Source organism: Notamacropus eugenii, chromosome 3 (assembly GCF_028372415.1).
Source record: "Notamacropus eugenii isolate mMacEug1 chromosome 3, mMacEug1.pri_v2, whole genome shotgun sequence".
In the NCBI taxonomy this organism is placed as follows: Eukaryota; Metazoa; Chordata; class Mammalia; order Diprotodontia; family Macropodidae; genus Notamacropus; species Notamacropus eugenii.
The window spans coordinates 52705466-52727999 of NC_092874.1; the positions used below are offsets into that span (position 1 = coordinate 52705466).

At 37.2% G+C, this 22534-nt stretch overlaps 1 protein-coding gene across 9 annotated transcripts in view; it reads right to left on the minus strand.

The window, feature by feature from the left end:
* The window catches only part of CFAP69 (cilia and flagella associated protein 69), a 99079-nt gene that overhangs the window by 52999 nt on the left and 23546 nt on the right, over positions 1-22534 (minus strand). For 8 of the 9 annotated variants that reach the window (XR_011976651.1, XM_072651525.1, XM_072651529.1 and 5 more), the window contains exons 6-16: positions 22383-22481; positions 19744-19893; positions 19445-19622; positions 16404-16527; positions 14298-14346; positions 13993-14114; positions 11770-11986; positions 6942-7106; positions 3522-3634; positions 2668-2786; positions 1205-1286 (exon numbers count right to left, since the gene is read on the minus strand). Coding sequence is in view for 8 of the 9 variants with exons in the window: in XM_072651525.1 (XP_072507626.1) it covers positions 1205-1286; positions 2668-2786; positions 3522-3634; positions 6942-7106; positions 11770-11986; positions 13993-14114; positions 14298-14346; positions 16404-16527; positions 19445-19622; positions 19744-19893; positions 22383-22481 (1418 nt within the window). In the remaining variant the exon portion in view is untranslated. The remainder of the gene's footprint in view (positions 1-1204; positions 1287-2667; positions 2787-3521; positions 3635-6941; positions 7107-11769; positions 11987-13992; positions 14115-14297; positions 14347-16403; positions 16528-19444; positions 19623-19743; positions 19894-22382; positions 22482-22534) is intronic. The other variant, XM_072651527.1, reaches the window with a different exon arrangement.

Genomic DNA, 22534 nt, shown 5'->3' on the forward strand with positions numbered 1-22534 from the left:
ACTATACTTTCTCATGATTTTCTCTTCACTCCCACGTAGTTGCTTCTCCTCATACAATTTAAAAAGAAAGCTTATTTTCCTTTTCCTGGATAAAATCAAGTGTCTACACTATAATGGCAAAGTCAAATACAGCAAAGCTCTGGCAAATGTGGCCATTTTAGGGCACAATTCAAAGTGAGAAAGTCTCAAGGAGTTGTTTTTTCCATTCAAAAAATATTCTTAAAGAAATTTGCCTCAGTTATTCCTTTAATCCAAATAATAAAAATACTGACATTCTCTGCATTTTATTAATAATAACATCCTGAACACTAGTTTCTCAGTAACGGAAAAATAGAAATAACTTGGCTAATTTTAAAATTATTCAGAATTAATATAATATCCCCTCAAGCCTATATTTATCTTTTAAATAACTTGCCAATTTAACTGGCTATAGATATGTTAGAAAGGAATTGGGAATTCCTTGGAATTTCAAAGGTGGTAGAAATAGTTAAGGAAGTTGATTTTGGATTTCCATCTCATCTTGAGCATGGAGCCCAAAAAGAACAGCCATGAGGCTTGTAGGAAATGACTGTACAGTTACTGCTCATGTCTGATTTCTCTGCAATGGCTGATCTGTAGTCTTTTTTTTTTTTCTGGAGGGGGAAGCAATTCAGTGACTTGCCCCAAGTCACACAGCTAGTAAGTTTCAAGTGTCTGAGGCTGTATTTGAAGTCAAGACTCTAGGGCTAGTGGTATATTCACCGCACCACCTCGTTGCCCCTGCAGTCCTCTTTACTATAGGGTGCTTCTCCCCATTTCTTCTATTTACTTTCTTATAAAGGATTACTGTTCATCATGGCACTTAATATTTGTACAAAATGCATGTTTTTTCCAAGTACAAATTCAGCCCTTAAACATTTCATATCGTGGGGGGGAAAATCCATGAGCTATACTTTTAGAGAATATCCAGACACTTTTTTTTGGTTTGATTTGTATTTCTTACAGTTGGGAGATATAATGGACAGAGAGCCAGGGCTGCAGTCAGGAAGCCTGTTTGCCTTAATTTCCTCATCTGAAGAACAGGGATAACAGCACTGAACTCCCAGGGCTACTATGAGGACCAAAATGCCATAACTGCCGAGTGCTTAGCACGTTGCCTGACACACAGTAAGTACTACATAAATGTTGGCTGTTGTGTTGTTATGGTTGTTGTTGCAATACTCACAGCTAGCAGGTCCAAAAGTAGAAAAATACCTTCTTTTTCAAGGAAGTAGTCTTCTAAGGTGTAACAGCCCAAAATACAGCACCTAAACAAGTTAGGGCACATTTGATTTATTAACAGACATTCTGAAAGAAATCTAAGTCATTCCCTTAAGCCAAAGAGTTGATGTTCTTGAGATATAAAAATAAAAGTTGGATGCAGGTGATGCAAAGTGTTTTTAATTTATTAAAAAGTGATAAGTATCTTTTCAAAATCAGTATTTACTTTCTCAAGATATGGCACTCACAATGAATGTAGGCACATAAGGGGAGAACTCAGGCTCACTGTCACAACTTATTGGAAGGAGCATATAACTACATACCTATTAGTTTAAAAAAATGCTTGTTCTTGTTTCAAAAGATTTTAAAAGAGATACATTTTAGAGTGAAACTGTAGGCTAAGCAGTCTGATAGTGTCGGGGACTTTCGTATGCTACTAGGATGTCAATGAATGGACAGGAAAGGGCACCCCACCAGTCAAGCTAACCTTTACCCCTAAAAGAGTATCGTACAATCTATGTATTCTGTATTAAGAGAACACAAGACATTATGCCCCTCATGCAGAATCAGATGAAAAGACTGAGTAAGTCACAAAGACTTGGTTTGTACCCTCCTCTAAATCTACTTGGAAATCCTACGTAGAGACTCATTTCACCAACACAATATAACAAACACTTACGAAGCCCAGTTCTGCACAGAGCACTAACACAGGACCTGGGTTATGACAAAACTTAGAGGAACAAGAGTCTGCTCCCAAGGAACTCAAGTGTTCTCTCTTCTCTCCAATTAAGGGATTGCTGGCAGGCCTGCCCCTTGCCCATGTATATTTGTAAATGAGTTTGGCAGTCCTGCAAATGACTGTTTACAGTGTATCTGAAAGGGTGTGATGAGAATTAGCTTTACAGCCATGTAGCTCATGTGAATTTAGTACACTGGAGAATCAAAGAGGAAATGTTTAGTCTTAAATAAGAAGTGTCATTTTCTCCACCGAGAAAATTAGTATTTAGAGAAGTTATGGGTGAGGTTAAGAACAAAATATCATTAAAATGTTGGAGAAACACCACTTATGAAGAGAGGTTAAAGGAATTTCTTCAGCCTATTGAAGAGGAGATTGATAACAGACTGTTATCTTAACAAAGTACATGGAGTATGAGTACTGGTAAACAGCTTTGTTTCTCTTGGGATGTGCTTAGATAATATAAGGGGGAGTTAGGATAGATATGGAAAGAATTTTCTGAAATTAAGACTGAGAGACTAAACTGCTTTACTGGAGGCACAAGGAAGGAGGTTTTAGTTCTTTGGGATTTTTTTTTTTTAAAGCGGTAGAGTCATCTTTGTGGCATGGTTTAAATGCCAAAGAATTCTCTAGGGATTATTTCCACCTCCCTCATCCTACAGGACCAAGACATAGTTACTGTAAATACTTACCACAAGCAGTCCAATGTACTAAAAAGAAGTCGGTTATGACCTAATCCACTCTGAAACTTTTTAGGGTCTACTTTCATCAGATGAAGAATTATGTCCACTCCTTCAGTTCCAAACGTTTCCTGTTTATTTAAGATTTATTAAAATAATTTTTATTTTTCCTTATCCTGTTTTTCTACCCTCAGTAAAACATTGTTGAGAAAATAACACATTTTTAATGTTGATTTTTTTTTAATTGGACCTTTTCAGTCATAAATATTGTACCTAGTTCTTTCAAATGAATAGCGTCAAGGGATGGGATTAAACTACATGACAACATTTCTGGAATAAAACATTTAATTCCTGTTTGTCCCTGTCTCTTTCCTTACTTTCTCCCCGTTATAGACAAAAGACCTTATACTGTATGCCTTTGTGGAGTACAGCTAAATCTAAGACTAAAATTCTGCAACCTTTTGGGAGTTTTGTTTTTGGAATAACTTTTACATGAATAACTTTTAAATACAAATATGATGATGGAAACAATCACTGATAAAGGGATTTTTTGTAGGGTGGACTATCCACTTGCTGCAGGGCTGCCTCTCCCTACTCCATTCCCTTTGCAACCTGCCACCTTCTACTATTTCTTGCTTCTACCGTTTCCACTCCTGCTGCTAATTGTTAAGACTTTTTTATCTGAGAAAAGGAATTTCTGTCAGAGTTCTCTGCCTCTTTGATGCACCAGGCTTTGGGATTCATACTTTTCTGTGAGAGTGAGCAAACTCCTGAACGACGTGTACTAATTCTGTCCTCCATGATTTTGGATAACTAACAGTTATGTGGTCATATAACATAATTTATTAATTCAGGGGAATACATACCTTCCTTTGACTATGATTTTCACAAATACCAGACAAGATAAGTAATATATCTGACTTAATTTCCAAAACAATGGCCTCTTCCTTAAGCTTGTTTACAGCGATTTTTAAGATTCCTGGTAGGATAAAAGTTAAAAGGTTGAAACTTTCAGATGTTACTTGAATTAACAAGATTGTTACTTGAGTTTCCTGAGACTGAAGCTTTTTTATATAATACTATCTAAAGAACAATCCCTTCTAAACAATCCCTTCTTGGGTTATCTTTCATTTTTGAAGGTGACCATGACATCAGGGAAATGATATGACTTGCAGCTGACTTTGATTTGAGTGAGGGAGGGCTATGCAAGGTCACCAATCTCACTTTCTCCTCCAGAGCCATGTGATGCAGTGACCAGATATTCATCAGGATGACTGGAGATGGCCCAGAATGAAATGGGAGACCCTGGCCCTTTTAGGCTAAGGCGTTTTCAGATTCTCACTTAGAGCGAGGTAATGCCCATTCAATGAATAGGCCTCTTTAAGAAGTGAATCAAGGGATAGCCCCTTTAATTAGAAAAAAAAATCAAGTTGGGAGGGGACGACTCTAGGGTTGTTTTTCCAAAGAGAAACAATTACTCCTGACATTCGCTAGCAATTGTGGTCCAATCTGTGATACTCAGAGTGAATGAATCCTTTGGAACAGAGGTACAAAGCAATCAGTACTTTAGTCTGTAATTTATTTTTGTCTCTTCCAGTTAAAAGTTCTCTATGAAATGACTTCAGCCATCTCCCCAACTCTATCTGTGACTATTCCCTTACCCTGCTGGGGTCCAAGTAGTTTATTCATGGAATTAGACAAATAAAAGGGACTTCAGACTTCAGTTAGTACAACTTGTTCCTGAGCAGGAATGCTATCTATAACCTTCCAGATAAGCAGTGATCTAGGATCTATGTGAAATTTTCCTGATGTAGCCCATTCAGATCAGGCTTCTTTAGCCAGAGGTGGCAAGACAACCCAGCGTGACAAAAAAACAAGCAAGAACATAACCCCTTATTCCAAAGGAGTTCTAACAATCCCACATGGTTAGCTTTATCTGACCTTATTAATGAATTCAAAAATGGCTGCAACTTGCTGCCCCCACACCAAAAGATCCAACTCCCTTTGTTTACTTCAGGACAAAACTGCATAGTCCCTAATATCTATTGGTCATTTGGTGGTCAGGCTACTATCTGGATAGATTTGACTTCCTGGGAGCAGCTGTATACATGCAACTATATCTATATCTATATCTAGTTTAATTTTTCTGGGTTAGAGAAATTCAGGTATCCAGAAGGTGGCAATGAAGTGGAAGAGAACACTTCTCCCTGCAACTTTTTTATATGAGTTTGCCCACATAGTTTTTATGTCATTCAACAAACATGTAATTTGAGCATGAGACTTTCTGTTCCTTTAAGTCCTGAAACTAAATCACATAATGAAGAAGACATTCCTCTTCTAAGTCATCTCATTCCATTTCTGGATAGTCCTAACTTTGGGGCAATTCTTTCTTCTATCAACAGCTTTTGCTCTCCACCCCTGGCTCTGCCCTTTGAAATGAGCCTAACGATTCTGACTCTGTGTCTCCAGAATCATTTCTCAAACGTGAATGCAGATTCCATGTACTTCTCAAGCCTTCTCTTTTCCAGACTAACAGTTGGTGACTGAGTTATGGATTCAACTGATCATCCTGCAGCATGGGTTCAGCCTCACCAGTCAATATCTGTTGTTCTCTTTATTTGCTCTACCTCAGGGGTTCTTCAATCTTTTTGTGTTTGTCATGGACCCATTCGTCAGGCTGGTGAAGCCCATGGACCTCTTTTCAGAATGTTTTTAAATGCATAAAATAAATTATAGGAACACAAATGAAACCAATCATATTAAGAAAGTGAGCAAAATATTTTAAAAAATAGTTTACGAATCCCAGGTTAAAAACCCTTGCTCTAGCTTGTCAACAATATTCTTCTTAAAATGTGCTCCTCAGAACTGAAAACAGTACTTGCATTTTAAGGGCTTACACATCACAGAACTGACTCACACTGAGGTTAACATTTATTAAGTTAGTTTTTTTCCCCCCACTTGAATTGCGAGGCAATGTGAGATAGAAGAATGAGAGACATGATTATTAATAACCAATGATTTGGGGAGATCCAGAGTCCTCCCTCTTTTTCTAAAGTCCTCATTTCAAGGTTCAGACTCTGAAGGAAGGACTGATGATAGCAGATAGGATTAACATTCTCCTCAATCTAGGTATTGCTACCCCATTCAACTGGACAAGGAATTTAATCTAAGGCCCACTGGGTTCTCCTCTGGCCTGGGTGGGGGATACAGAGCCTTGGTCTGGATTTCTCCAAGGCTGAGGGTGATCTGGAAGTAAATGACATGATCAATTAGTAAAAAAAAAAAAAAAATTCTAAATAGCACAGTTGGAAGTGGTGGTCATATAGTTTGAAAAATGGGACTTAACCATAGTACAGATTAAGAATATTGGCAAATAAATGAGATAAAGGAATCTAAATTAATTTATATATACAGATATATGACTTGAAATAATTTAAAGAAGACTAACAGTTATCAGCTTCTATAACTTAGTACAGTCAATAGTTACATATTAAAAAGGCACCAAATACTACTGCAGAAATTGTACAAGTTTTCTAGCTATCAAAGCAAAAAATATCAGATGGATATATATGTGTGTAAAACATATATATATATATATGTGGTGGGGTTCAGACTCTGGGAACCTCCTCAAACTCTCCTTGAATCTTCCCACTTAATCTGGTTTTTCATACCCAAATCTATTACTCTTAATCTAGACCTTTCAGTGAATAGGCCTAGCCCTCCATTGCCTCCAGCAGCTTCACACCTTGAACACGTCAGAATCCCACTCTCTTGATTTTGACCTGTACTCACCCCAGTCCAATTAAGATCCTCCATAGACTCTTCCTCAAGACCCTCCCTCAACTTCTCTTCTCATCACCCCAGACTACTACCCCACCCCCAGATCCCTCCCACAGTCTTTCTGTATATAATATCCTTCTTATCTCCATGAAGGTGCTCAGATTCTATCTGGCCCATTTAGCAGAGTCACAAATGATGAAGCTTCTTAAGAGTCAACCTAATATGGCGAATTGTTAACAAACCTTTGTTGTACTTTGGCTGAAAGAAGGCTTGAGTAGAATTCATTCAGGTAAGACCCAAGGTGTCAGTATTTTAGGGTTCCAAGCACCCCAAACCAACATTATGGTACCCTGCCTTCTATCTATCTATCTATCTATCTATCTATCTATCTATCTATCTATCTATCTATCTATCTATCTACACACACATATAGTATTAAAATAGTAAATATGGTCCTACATTTTAAAAAACAATTTTCACTAAGAGCATACTATGTTATACTTTACCTATCAGTTGCTTAATTGCTCCATGACCACAGAGATCCTCGTTTACAGTATCGTTACCAAGGGATACCATAGCTCTCAAAAGCCTCACAGTGTAGCGCATCTGTGCAAATTTGTTGCCACGGCCACCCGTGCCATGGAAACTGTTACCTTGACTAAAGAAGGTCTCTAAGAAGACACAAAAACCAAAATTTTATTTTGCTATATACCATGCATTCTCTGAAAAGCTGTCCTTGGGAAGAAGCTGTGTATTTAATGCTAAAAATCAATACTTTAAGCACAAAGAATTTTATAATGCTAGTGATTTACAAATTGAAAAATCCATGGAAGTTTAATGAGATTTCATTAGGCAGCTTACCAGCATAGTAACCACCAGCCTATAAATAGAAACAGGCTGTGATTTGACTGTTTGCAATTTCAATGCTTGCAACCTGTCATTTCACTGCTGTGTGGCACCCAAGTAGAAGACAATGCCTTAACTATAGGATCAGAGATTTAGTGCTATAAAGAACTAAGTCATTTTCCCCCCCTCCCATTTTATACAAAAGGAAACTGAGGTCCAGAGGGATTGAATGATTTGCCAAGAAAGGTAGTAAGTGGCAGAGCTAGGATTTGAACCCAGATCCCACATTCCTTCTACTTGCAGCTTATCTCCATGGTAGATAAAAAGGCATTAACTTCTCTAGGCAGGGCCTTGGATGGTTGACACATTACCTGCTCCATACTTAAAACTTTTCTGGCTTGCTGGCATCAGGGAGGGCATAAGCTCTACTAACATGAGCATTTGAGATCCAAAGGTCACCTCCCTCTATGTCAATAGGAAGAATCAATGTAAACCCTCAGTTCTCAAAAAGAATCTGAAGGGTTTCAAGAGACTTTGGAGATTATCAGCTTAACCCCCCTTCCTGACATGCCCTCCCATACCTATCCTCACTCCTTGTATGGGAATTCCTATTTGCTATTATTTTTACAACCACCCCGACAGTGGCTAATGCATGGATACTTCCAGGGATAAGGAGCTTACTACTTTTTGAAATGAGGCGCAGCTAGGTGGTGCACTGGATAGAGGGCAGGGCCAGAAGACTCATCCTCCTGAGTTAAAATCTAGCCTCATACTTATTAACCATGTGACCCTGGGCAAGTCACTTTATCCTCTTTGCCTCAGTTCTTTGTCTGTGAAATGAGCTGGAGAAGAAAATGGCAAACCACTCCAGGATCTCTACCAAGAAAACCCCAAGTGGGGTCACAGAGAGTCAGCCACAGCTGCAAAATGACTCGACAATAAGCACTTTTTGAAATGGCCTATTCCTTTTATGGACTGTTCTAATTGTTACAAAGTTTATCCTTATTGTGAGTTAACATCTCTTCCCATTTCTCCTATGACATAATTCCAGACCTCTCACTATGCTTGTCACCCTCTTCTAGAACGTTTATCAATGTCTTTCTTAAAATGAGGTACCCAAAAGTGAACATGATAATAGTCTTCAGGCAATCTGACCTGACTCCAAACCTTCAACAAGTCCATAATCTCATCAACACGGGAAATCTTTTCAAGAGTACAGATTCTAACCTATCAGTGCCTTCTCACCGCATGGGACTCTTGTTCCTTTCCTTTTCCAAATCTGTCCTATCCATTGCCCTGGAAGTCTTCCTTGAGGTTTTGGGAGATTCTGTGCACACCACTGTAGCACCAGGCAGTCAGATCTGCTGCACTGCTCTCGTGCTACCTAACAGGCTCGCTTCATTTCCCAATCACGATTTCTGCTGGTGTCACTTCTTACATGTAGGTCATCACTGATAATGGTCAATTTATGCCCTCCATAATGCTCTCGACTACATTTTGGCTCAGTCACAATTACGATTCTTCAAAATTGTGTTATTCCATGATTCCTAAGTCATATGGTATTGCTGGAAGTATTCCCCCTCCCCCCAAAAAATGAGGTTTTGAGATTATGGAGAAGCTACATTAAAGTACAATACAACCCCCCAAATATAACCCAATAAACCAACAAGCAATAATTAAACACTACGTGCTAAGCACCAATCCCTTCTTCCTGTTCAATTTTGGATCCAATTCATTGTCCTTCACTAGTAATATATTTTTATGTTGTCTAAACTACATATACTGAAAGACTAATTCAATGAGTTGCCTATCTAATCTGTGTCACAGACATGCTCTTCGTTATTGTTTTTTTCTTGTATATGCTACTGGGCCAGGCTTTTTTGAGTGGCCATGGAACTCTGCAGCAGCTTGATATGGTCAGCACAATGTCATCTGAAAATAAGGCAATCTGACAGACTTCACTATAAATAAGGAATCTTTCTTCTATGTGCATTCTACATGGGATATCTGCCACAGCAGTGGCAAACATTTTTGGTAGGCATATCTCTCTCTCCCTGTTTTGTGCCATGCCTGATATTGATGAGTACAACTAAATGTGAGATAGAGAATATTATGGGAAGTAAAACAGATAATTTTCATTACATGAAATGAAAAAGCTTTTGAATAAAACAAGTGCAACCAAAATTAGAAGGAAAACAGGAAAGTGGAGGAAAATTTTATAGCAAGTTTCTCTGATAAAAGCCTTATTTCTGAAATATATAGGAAAATGAGCCAAATTTATAAAAATAAGAGCCATTTCCCAGTTGATAGTCAAAGAATATGAGCAGGCAATTTTTAAAGGAAGAAATCAAAAGACATCAATAGTCGCATGAAAAAATGTTCTAAATCACTACTGATTAGAGATATGCAAATTAATAGCCATACCACTTCACACCTTTCAGACTGGCTACCAAGACAGAAAAAGAATAACAAATATTGGAGGGAATATGGAAAAACTGCAACAGTAATGCATTGTTGGTGGAGTTGTGAATTAGTCCAACCATTCTGGAGAACAATTTGGAACTACTCCCAAAGGGTTATCAAACTGTGCATACTCTTTGACCCAGCAATACCACTGCTAGGTCTGTATCCCAAAGACAGCAAAGAAAAGGGAAAAGGATCTATTTATACAAAAATATTTATAGCAGCTCTGTTGGTAGTGGCAAAGAATTAGAAATTGAGGAGATGCTCATTAGTTAGGGAATGGCTGAACAAGTTATAGTACATGACTGTGATGGAATACTATTGTGCTATAAGAAATGATGAGCAGAATGGTTTCAGAAGAACCTGGGAAGACTTATATTAATGGATGCAAAGTGAAGTGAGCAGAACCAGAACACTATACACAGTAAGAGTAATACTGTAAGGACGATCAACTGTGAAAGACTTCGCTACTCTGACCCAGACCAACAGTCCAAGACAGTTCTGAAGGATCCATGATGAAAAATGTCACGCACCTACAGAGAGAGAACTGAGAAACTCTGAATGCAGATTGAAGCATACTTTTAAACTTTATTTTTATTATTTTGTTTGTGCTTTCTTTTACAGCATAGCCAATGTGGAAATATGTTTCAAATGACTTCACACATATAACATATCAAATTGCTTGCCTTCTCAAGGCAGGGACAGAAGGAAAGGAGAAAAAGTGGAAGTTAGATTTTTAAAAAATGATTGCCAACATTTTTTTTTACATGTAATTGAAATAGTTAATGAAATAAAAAAAATTTTCAAAAATTATATTGTATTCCAGGATTTTTTTTTCAGGAATAGAAATCAAAGGCTTCTTCAGGTTAAAATATCAAGTTTATTTTCCCTATTTTACGCTTTAGGACTTCTACATCTATGCAATGTCTCCATCTCTGTTCCAAGTCATTTTTTCTTATCAATTACTAGTTTCATCCCTGATCAGGATATCAAACCCAATCTACTGTTATTCTGTATCTATGTCATGCCTCTTCTCTTCCAGAGTATCAAGTTTAACAACTGATTTGGACATTTTTATCTCCCTTAAATTTTCCTTGATCAGGACATGCCTAATGTATATCATTCATATATTTATTTTTCTAACACATAAGAACAATAAAAATTTCCACAAATGATAATTGCAAATATCTTACCTGCCAAAATTCAAGTCAAAAATAATCACATTTGTAAAAACACACTGGCCTGAAGAAAAAAGTTAGTATAAGTCTAGAATACATGTAAATGTCTTCAGTTCACCAGGCTATAATTTAGAACAATAGCCAGTATCTAGCATTGCTTCTGGATAAGGTATAATAAGAAAATGAAATCAGATGATACATTTAATATTTAAAAATAACTGAGCTGTAGCTCACCTTAATCATGTAAGTCTGATTATGAATATAACAGACTTTGCTCTGAATGTCTTTTGGCTACTTCAGAAATTCAAAGCTACCTTCAGGGGACAAACATTTACCATTTCTCAAGATATTTAAAATAATATGATGTAGGCTTTGAAGATAATTCCAAATAGGAACTCTAATTCACTTGTATCACCTGCAGTTATGGCCCAGACATTTGTCAATCTGTGGTCAATCTTTGAGTTCTGAGTAATTTTTTAAAAAGATAAAAGCAAAGGAAAATAAACTTGTTTGTCCATTAAAGAGACAGTGTGGCAAAAGCACTGACCTGCCAATTAAGAGCCCTGGACTCCAGTTCCAGTTATGGCCAACTGGGCTATAACTTGCTGTGTGATACAAGAGTGACTGACTTCATCTCTCTCTGGGTCTAAGTTCCTCATCTTTAAGGTGGGAAGTTTGTGCTAGAGATCTGGAAACTACCCCCAGCTCTCAGCTTATATGTTCTCTAGTCAACAATGCATTCATCTGATCAGTCCTCTTCCATTTTCTATCTTGCATATGAGAAAGTTCAGTCCCACTCTCTCTATTAGAACATCAAACCACAGTAGTCTTTCCAAAGTCCACTCACCTTCATTTACACACCATTCTAAAAACATCAGAATCCGAGCATTCCCATTGCAAGCTAGGTAATCATCTATCAACAAAGGGGCCACTGATGCTAAGGTTGCAATTGCATGGAGCTGTAATTCTTCATGTTGAGCAGCAGACCACTCAATCACTTTGTGTCTTTCAGTTTTTTTAACATAGGTAAACAAAGCTTCCACTGTTTTACCTTCAATTAATATCTACAATGAAAAAAAAAAACCCAAGGTACATGTATGTTTAAAGGCATTATCTTTGTAGAAAGATCAACCTTTTTTCTTTCCTCTTCCCATTAGTCTTTATTCTCTGTTTTTTGGAGCAGACTGCTTTCAAAAGCCTCCAGGTACAGATTCACAAACCAAATAGACTAAAAACCATTTAGTTTATCCTGAAATGAAAGCAGTACATAGTAAACAAATATCAAAGAGATTTTGGTGCAGTCTATTGTGTCCACATACATTTTGCCTATCTTTTAATAATAAATCAAAAGGAAGAAGAAATTTCAGGGAATTAAATAACAACTTACCAAAATGAATACCTAACATGTTAAAAATGAGAACCTTTCTGATGCTGAACAAATTATGTAAATCACAGTACTCTATGAAGCGTTACTACAAAGTAATATTTGAGATAAATACACCAGAATGGCTATCTTCATTTCAAAACCACTGTCTTGAGAAAAGTTTCTATGCCCAGACACCCAGTCTCATTACTTTATAGTCACACTTACTTTCTGATTATGAACATAACAGACTTTGCTCTGAATGTCTTTTGGCTACTTCAGAAATTCAAAGCTGCCTTCAGGGGACAAACATTTACCATTTCTCAAGATATTTAAAATAATATGAGCAAGTTTGGAAGATAATTTCAAATAGAAACTCTAAAAACATTTTAAGAAATTATTGAAATTGTTGGCATGTTTACCTTGCCTCCTATAATGATTATTTTGAAGGAGACGCTCATGTGAATATGTAAATTCTGATGCATCTGTTAAAAACACCATTATTCTAAATGTGATTATATACATATATATAAACACATATATAATACAAATTTTCATATAAAGATCATATTTTCTTAATCAAAATTGGGACAAATGGTCTGATAAAAAATATCCATTTCGCAAAGTTTTCTTAAAACTTTTTTCCCCCTTTGAAACTAGGGCTGTCCTAGAAAAATTGTGGTTGCTTATTTGTTATACCTCATATACACTGAAGACATTCAGGATATAAGTGATAGTCAAAATTTGTTTTGATATGTTATATTTCACTGTTATTGACTCCGTATGCATGTGTAAAGGGTGAGTGTAAAGGTACTGGAGGATGCCTTGGTTGTGGAGTATGTATGATTCCCAGTTTATATGATTTAGGTAATAAAATGAAAATCTGTAGTCAAGTTTTGAAATTTTTTATCATAGCATTTTCAAATAAAGGTTTGAGACTATGTAGGGGAAAAGCTGCCAAATGATTATTAGTCTGCTGTTAAAAATAATATCTGAAACAAAATAAAAAATATGGTCCAAGGTTTGTAGAAAAATAAGGAGCATTTTCACTTGAAATACCATGTGTACTTCACAGGAAACAGCTGAGAAGCATTCTCCAGCATGGAAATATGTAGGCCAAGAAGCAGCTTGATGGAAGTTTACAGAGTCATTAAAACTGTGGATAAGGTAAACACAGACTTACAGTGCCTGAACATTAGAACTAGGAAGAACCACATGAAACTTGAAAGGGCCTTTAGGACAAATAAAAAGAATAAAGAAATCATATAAATACATTTGTTGGTCCACATGGTGGACCAATTCATAATGGCTTTCAAGACTGTGGTCATGCCCTCCCTACAAAGCAGCCTCTGTTCCCACTGTCAGAGGATGAGTGAGCTACATCGACATTCGTCTAAAAGAACACTTGGAACTATTTATGAACCCACCAGATCCTAGTTTTCCCTTTTCCTTGGTTTATGCTACCTAACATTTCTTATTAGCAGTTAGACTGAAAAAATTTTAAAAAGCAGAAATTGACATCAGTTAATTTTTCTACTTGCTATGGCAAAAACACTCCATCAAGAAGCATTTATTAAGCACCTACTAGGACTCAAGAATACAAAGACAAAAAATTGAGAATGGACAAAGTCTATATATAGCTCTAGACTTCAAATAAAGTTCAATGATTTCATGCATATTTTACTTATCTGCTTGCTCACTTCTTACCTGTACAGTTGGCAAATCTCTACACAAAACCACAATGACGTTAAACAGCAATTTTTTCAGCTCAAAGTCTTCATAGTGATTAGAAAGTTTAAGTCCTTTTACCAAAGGATCTTGACTCTTAACTGAAAACAAAATTATAACAACATTACAACTAAATCCTATTAAAATAATCATGATCATTATATATATATATATATATATATATATATATATATATATATATATATCATAATATAGAATTAAGGACAGATCCAAAACACTGACATTTCAATAAATAAATGGAAATAATTCAAGGTTTTACTTACCTTCATTAAATGTTGCAAATAGTATCAAATCTCGGGTAAATCCACTTTCCTAACAAATTGATAAAATATATAGAAAATTAAATCATAATTTGGAATAAATACCTGGGAAGTAACACCCTAGGTAGGGATGTATCAGAGCCTCTTGTATACTCTCTTAAATGTACCTATAACTTGTTTGTTTATAAACAGGAAGTGAAAGGCAAGTGGTCAAATATGCTTGTCATTTTTTTTGAAGCTGTGATTTTTGGTCATTTTCAAAATTTCCCTTCTTTTCAGACTTTTTCTAGACTATGTTAGGATATGAGTATTTTATGAGCTATTTTTCAAAATTTACTGACTATCTAAAATGTGTTTTATCTAGAGAGGTACTGACTTTATCTTCTGCTTTATCCTCATCTGTATCACCAAAGGGGAACAAGAAGGAAGAAAGCAGCTTCTACTCTTCCTAGTTATTTTTTTTTGCCACCGAAAAAATTATTCCCATTACTGGTGCTTGTTCCACTATCAAATTCTTAAAGAAGAAAGCCTCAGAAATTATCTACTTAATGTGCAAACACTTGATGAACGGAAGAAGATATGAAATAGAACTTTAGTCCTAGGGTAACTACACCTGCCTAGTTTTTTTTCTAGTTATACTTTGTAAATTCTCTCACCTCTAATTTAAATGAGGGCTGTGGAAGCCTGACAAAGCCAGAACCAGTTCATACTCACCCTGGAGCCTCTATAAATCTATGGAGTACTAATGACTTTAGGAAGCTAGAGTTCAAAGTGTTAAGATTATCTTCTCTTATTTCAAACACTTATGGAAAACCACTAAGGCACTGGTTAAAAGGAACAACCAATCAGTCAACAAGCATTTATGAAACCAAACCCCTACTGGGTATGGGGTAGGCACTCTGCTAGGTGCTAGGGATACAAAGATGAAAATAGCCCCTTACCTCAATGTTGGGAACTAGAGCTTCCTAAATTGGCCTGGGGCTTACAGAGTCACATAAAAAGTTTACACAGAATACTGTTGTTTTTGAATCATTTTAGTCGTGTCCAACTCTTCATGACCCCATTCTGAGGTTTTCTTGGCAAAGATAGTGGAGTAATTTGCCATTTCCTTCTCCAGCTCATTTTACAGATGAAAAAACTGAGGCTATCAATGTTAAGTGACTTGCTCAGGGTCACACAGCTAGATCTGAATTCACAAAGAGTCTTCCCGATTCTAAGCCCAGGGCTTGAACCACTGGGCCACCCAGTTGCTATATAGCACAATCCTATTAAAGTAAGGTCAATTATGTGTGTAACCCTTTGCTTCTACAATGTGCTACCCAGAAGTGTGAGCCCGGGGCAGGTAGGTAGCACAGTGGATAGACAGAATGCTACACTTGGTAGTCAGAAAAACTTGAGTTCAAATGCTGCCCCAGATACTTACTGGTTATGTGACTTTGGGCAAGTCACTTAAGTTTCTATGAATCTGTTTCCTCAGTGGGGCTAATAATAGAACCTACCTCCCCAGAGGGTTGTTATAAGTTTCAAATCAGGTAAGAATATATGTAAAGTATTTTGCAAACCTCAAAAGCACCATGAAAATGCTAGCTATTATACTGTCTTCTGAAGTAATTATTAAACACTTGGATTAAATTTAACTCAACAACAATATATTGAATGACTATAGCTGCACACATAAGAAACTGCTCCTAGGGCTGCAAGGAATATAAAAATAAGCAGAGAGAGTCCCTGCTCTTAAGGGTAGATATCACAATCAAACAAATAACCACACTACATGGCAGCATGTGCTGACTGACAAAGAGAAGCAGAAACTAAGCGCTATGTGGCTTTCTTAAGGAGGAGATCACAAGCTCTCACAAGCTCTCTGGGAAGAAGGACAACAGGGCAAAGAAAGGCTGGAAAGCTGCCAGAATCTCAGTTCTAGTGCATAACTACCAGTTATTGTGCCACCTACAGTGAATCCCACAAAGATTATTTCACCGTACAATCTATGGAAAAGTGCAAAAATGTCACGTGGAAGACAAAGAAATGGATTGACTGGCATCCTGACAAATCTACTGCATGCTCTATGGAAGCAAAACAAAGAGCATCAGACTCATTAATACTTACAATCATCGGTGCTCCAGGGTTCTGTGCTATAATTGTGGTGATTACTAAGATGTCATTTCTAAGTTGACGATCATAATGACGATAACCTTTAGTAAACAGATTCTTAAATACTTCCTTCAAAGCCCTAGGAAAAAATGTATTTTTATATTCTACAAAAGTATCACTTTTATTTATATGAAATGATGCAAAGTGAAGTGAGCAGAACTAGGAGAACACTGTACAAATAATAGCAATACGTACTGCGCTATGATCAGCTGTGACTTAGCTATTCTCAGTAATACAAAGATCCAAGACAATTCTGAAGGACTCACGAAGGAAAATGCTATCCATCTCCAGAGAAGAGAACTAGAATCTAAACGCAGATCAAAGCAGACTACTTTTCATTTTATGTATTTTGTGTGTTGTTTTCCCTTTGGCTCTGTGTCTTCTTTTATAATATGACTAATGTGGTAACATGTTTTCCAAGAATGAACACATATAACCTATATCAGATTGTTTACCATCTCAGGCAGAGGGGAAAGAAAGGAGGGAGGTATAGAATTTGGAATTAAAAGTTAAAAAAAGTATTAAAATTGGTTTTACATGTGATTAGGAAAAATAAAATCTTTAAATGAATGTTAAATATTATATTTACATACAACTGAGAGGGAAATAAAATATTATTTAATTTTAAAATATTATTTTAATAACAATTTCCTTTTTAATAGTATGTTTTCCAACTCTAAAGTCTAATCCAAGGCTTGAATGCAGAATGGATGAAAAGCTGGCCTTTGTTAGAAAGACCTGGGTGCAAGTCATGCCTCTGAGTGACCTCAAGGCAAGTCCCTTAATCTTTTGTGCACCAGACAACTCTCTAAACTGGATTTAATGTTTAAAATCCCTTCAAGCTCCAACTCTATGATCTTGGGAAATCAGAGCTAGGAGCTGAGGAGGCAGGTATGGACTAGGTAAGTTAGATTTTTGGAGTAAATGGGATTCACAGGTCTTGCTCTTCAAAGTTCCAACAGGGAAACTGGGACTGAAATGCCTTGTTTTGATAAGGTTAAATGGCTAAAGCAGCCCTGGGAGGGATTCTCATGAGTTTGAAGGGGCTGTGGGATTATTTTTCAGTCTGAATACCCCAACAAGAATTCTAATTAGGCCAGAGGGACAATAAAATTAAATAGAAACAAAAACTAATCTTAAGTTATCTATCAGATTAGCAAGGCTAAGTAGTCTTATGTCTTTAAGCAGTGTTTTACCAGGGCAACTATTTAAATTAAAGAAATTCATGTTTAGTAAATATTCACCCTGTTATATAATAAAGATTTTTAATATAAATAGGTAGATGGAGAAACTGATAGGTGACTGACAGACTGAGCTTCTTTGGTCAGGTCAGGAGAGACTCTTTGTAAGTCTTACACTACCTATGCTTCTACTGCCACCTGTTGACAGCAAATATAAATCTCGTGGAATAACTGGTGTTAATTGGGCACACCAAGAAAAGCCCAATCTATTTTAGTGACCTCACCATGAAGTTCATTTACCTTTCTGCAAGGTTAAAATAATGCACCTGATTTTTAAAAAGTGGCAAAGAATGAAAATCCCTCCATCATTATTTGGGTTATTTTCTTTCATTCTGGGCAGCCTGTCAGTAGGAGATGGAATGATGGCCTGTTATGGCCACTGGGAGTAGCGGCTATTTCTGCCAAGACTATGCCTATGTCTCCCAGACTGTGATAACAGTAGCAAAGTAACACAGGAAATGTAATAATTTGGGGATCATTCTAGGATTCTCTTGTTTATATTTTGAACAATGTCAATTTCTACTTCAACAGACACTTTCCTTAAGTAGCTCTTGTCCTTATTATACAGAATCATTAAACTGTACTACTACTACTATATATGTTCATAGGATGATGTATTTAGAACTGGAAAAAGCATCAGAAATCATCTTATAGATGAGGAAACTGAGGCCCCTATGGCATTTTAATTTTTATGTTAACCACTTAATTCCACTTTCAGCCAACCCCCTCATCCTATGTGTCCCCTCTTCCAAATGGCTCAGGATGACAGATGTTTATTCCAAATTTAGTCTCTTCTTCCATACCCTCTTGGCACCTTTTCCATGTTACTTTAGGCCCACTGCATATTCTTCTCGGAGTTGTTTTGTACATGGTGAGTTTCAGAGAACCACTGGACAGCTGAAGACAGTTGGAAATGGAAGACTGGAGGTCAAGAGAGAGGTTAGGCTAGATATAGAGATCTGGAAGTCAAATGCATGGAGATGATCACAGAAGACAGGGCATGGATGAGGTCACCAAGATGGATAGTCCAGAAAAAAGAAAAGAGAGCAAAACACAAGGCTTGGGATGCTCACCAGAGGATGACAGGGATGGAGATCCAGCAAAGGAGACAGAGAAGGAGTGGTCAAATAGGCAGGAGGAGAACCAGGAGTAAGCAGTGTATGGAGGTCCAAAAAGGAGAGAATATCAAAAAAGAGAGACTCAGGCTAGAAGTAAAGGTGAGGGCTACCTGCATAGAGAAGAGAGTACATGAAATCACTGAGAGAAAGTGCACAGAGAAAAGAGAAGGGGGGCCACCACTTGGGCTGTATGTGTGGTCTGATGGAGGAACATGGATGATGACCTAGCAGGATTAGAAAGTACCTGAGAAATGTTAACTCTCTAATTTACACTCTCTGGGCCTCAGTGACCTCATCTGTAAAATGAGAACATTCAATGACCTCTAAGCTTACTTCCAGCTCTAAAATCAATGGGCCTATCAAATGTATATAGTAATTGGCATACATACATACCTACAGATAGATGCATAGATAGTGTTTTCCTCATACCAACCCTGATAATTCTGCATTTTTTCCAGTTTTACAGCTGAGTAAGCTGAGGCTGAGAAAGGTCATTTGGCCTCACTGATATGACTAACAAGTGTGGAAGGCGGGGCTTCACTTCTGGTGTTCTGACTCCAAGTCCGGTGGTCTTTCCACTACACAGCACTACCTCTGAGATCCCTAGGCTTTCTTATGTTTATCAGAAAAGACTTACAATAAACATTCCAAGTTACTAAGCTGCTTGATGATTTCCTCTTTTGAAGATTTTTCTAACAAGTTCCACAGGATTTCTGATGAACGGAAGAGAAGTTGTCCGGAAGGATCTGGGTTATTTAGGCAGGAGCAGATTTTGTTGGCTGCTTGTGCTTTTATCATTAAATTACAATTAACTTCTGAAAATACACAAAAAATATACACAAACCCTGCATGAAGTATCTGTATTGTGAAATCTTTACTTGTTAGTCAGAAACATAAGAAGTAGCATGAAAGTTGGTTATTTTAATAAGTACAAACCAGAAGTAGAGAGGTGCTGCAAAGTTTTAAGTAACCATAACTTTTCAAGCAGTTCAGTTTGAAGGAGGTCCCATGAAAGAACCAAAATTTCTGCCAAACCCCCCGATTCAATCATCTGGAACTTGTAAGCTGAAGTAACTTGCTGATAACCTATAAAAAGTGAGGAAATGTGCAGTTACTGCATGGAACAGAAGAGTACAGATATATGTGCATATACAGACACACATATAAATAGAACACATATATGTAAAATATACACATATGTATATATGTGTATACATACATGCACACACACACATATATGTAAACATAATTGCAGGCAGTTGGCCAATAAATACTTTTTTTGAAAAAGAGAGGGACTGGAAAATAGTAAAACAGTAAAATTTAAAAATCAGCAAATTTTATTCTAATAGATAATTCCAAAATTTCCTGAAATTTTAGAATTTTAAGAATAAAAAGGAGAAAGATCCTTTTGTTAATCTTCAGTTTGCACCTGAAATAGGGTTTAGTAGTTTTCCTACTGAGAAAGATGTGTGACTAGAAGGTATTCAAGGCCTGACATTTGTGTAGAGGTGACAATGTATTATCTAGTTTGCGCTATCCTAAGCTGAGACAAATCTAACAGCTGTCCTCTTGCATGCAGGGGATCAGACGAGCCCCCCAATTTACTAGAATGGGGCATCTTTTTGGTTCCTGTGGACCTGCACTTTGGGATGATGCAGTGATTCCTTACTGGTTCCCATGCTCCTTCCCTAATACGCCTAAACATGCCTATCTCTCCTCCTTTACTTCATCCATCCCCACTAGCCATGCCCTTTCATGGTTTAATTCTTTGAGGAAGTTACCTTACCTTGGCACCTCTACTTCCTCTCCTCTCACTTTTTCCTAAGCCCTCTGCCATCTGACTTCCAACCTCATTACTCAACTGAAACTGTCTTTTTCAAAGCTACCAGTCATCTCTTAAATGCCACATTGAATGGCCTTTTCTCAGCCTCCATCTTTCTTGACCTCTGCAGAATCAGATAATTCTTATTTTCCTTTACTGGATTTCCATATATGTTGCATCCCTTAACTGTGGGGATTGCCTCATATTTCCTATGAGACCTCTTCTCCATCTCTCCTATCTCACAATTCCGTGGGTTCAATGATCATTTTGATGCAGACTGACAGTCCTAATTGACAGTCCTAACTCCTCTCCTGAGGTCAGCCCCATGATGCCCACAGACATCACAGATGGCATGTACAAAACTTATTTTCTTTCTCCACAAGAACACTTTCCTTTTCTGATGTTCTTTATCACTGTTGAAGGCAACACTAACTATCCTTTTAGCCACCCAGAAGTTTTGTGATCTTGATGTCACTCTCCACACCTCACACTCACTCACCCCACATATCCAAGCAGTTTACAAATCCTGACAATATCCACCTTCCCAATCTCTCTATGCTCCCTTCTTTATACTCGCACAGCCACTGTCCTGGCCCAGGACTTTATCACTTCTCACTTAGACTATCGTAACAACCTTCTACTTGGTCTCTGTGCCTCAATGTTCTCCCCACTCCAATCTACCTTCCATTCAGCTCCTAAGGGATTTTCCTAAAGGGTAGTTCTGACCAGGTCATTTCCTTACTCAAAAAATTCCAGTGGATCTCTACCAAGATCAAATACACATTCCTGTTTGGCATCTAAATCCCTTAACCTGCAGACTCATTCCTATTCTTCTGGTCTTCTTCCATGCCCTCCATGCTCCAACAACACAGGCCTACCAACAATGCAACGCTCTCTCCTTGCCTTTTCACTGGCTCTTATTCTCATGCCTGGAATCTCTTCCCTCCTGACTTCTCCACCTTCCTTCAAGACTCAGCCCAAATCTTGTTTCCTGTAGGAGTCCCTTCCTAGTGCCCCCACTGCTGGACTTTCCTCTCTGGGATACTCTTCTATCAACTCGGTGTCTGACTTGTGAATGTACTTGGTTATTTATATGTGTGTCTTATGCTAGGATATGAGGTCCTTGAGGGCAGGGATTGTTTTTTTCCCCTTTGTTTTATTTTAATCTCCTCCCTAGTGCTTAGTACAGTGCCTGGCATACAGAAAGTGCTTAATAAATGCTAGTTGACTGACCTACTGACTTCGAGGCCTGTCAGATCGCACATGATTTACCAGGTTTTAACCCTTGCCTAGGTTACCAGTCCTGCTTTTATATAATGTTCCTTGTTCTGTTTGCTACTCATAGCCTGGTATAACCTATCCCATCTTTCTCCATTGATCTCCTCCTAAAAGAGCATAAAGAACCATTTCTATTCTAAAAATATCTGAGGATAGGGCTTGAATGTGACTACATTACTCAAAAAAGTGATAGAAGTATTATGTATGATTGTAAAGTATCCTATATGATTAAAAAATATAGCCTATGAACTCAGATAACTGATGTACAAATGGTAGATCATTAAAAAATTATGTTAAGTACCTAAAAAATTTTGAAATAAAAGGTACATAGAAAATCAATTTTTGTTTAAAACCAGTGAAGATCTCGAGGCTCTAGAAAATAATTTGTAAATACCATAATGATAAGCCTTCCTCCACTCAAAGGGATTTGCAATGGATAGAGTGCCATATGGTAAACATAAATGATATACTTCACCTGCAATTTGCTTTTTTAATGGCTCTGCGTGGTAAAAGTCAACAATACACTTACAAAGTTGTATCCTCAACTCAGAATTTGGTACCTTTATCAAGTTACCTATCAGAAAGAGAAAAGTACCATTTAAAAATATAATCATTACCAATCTTAAA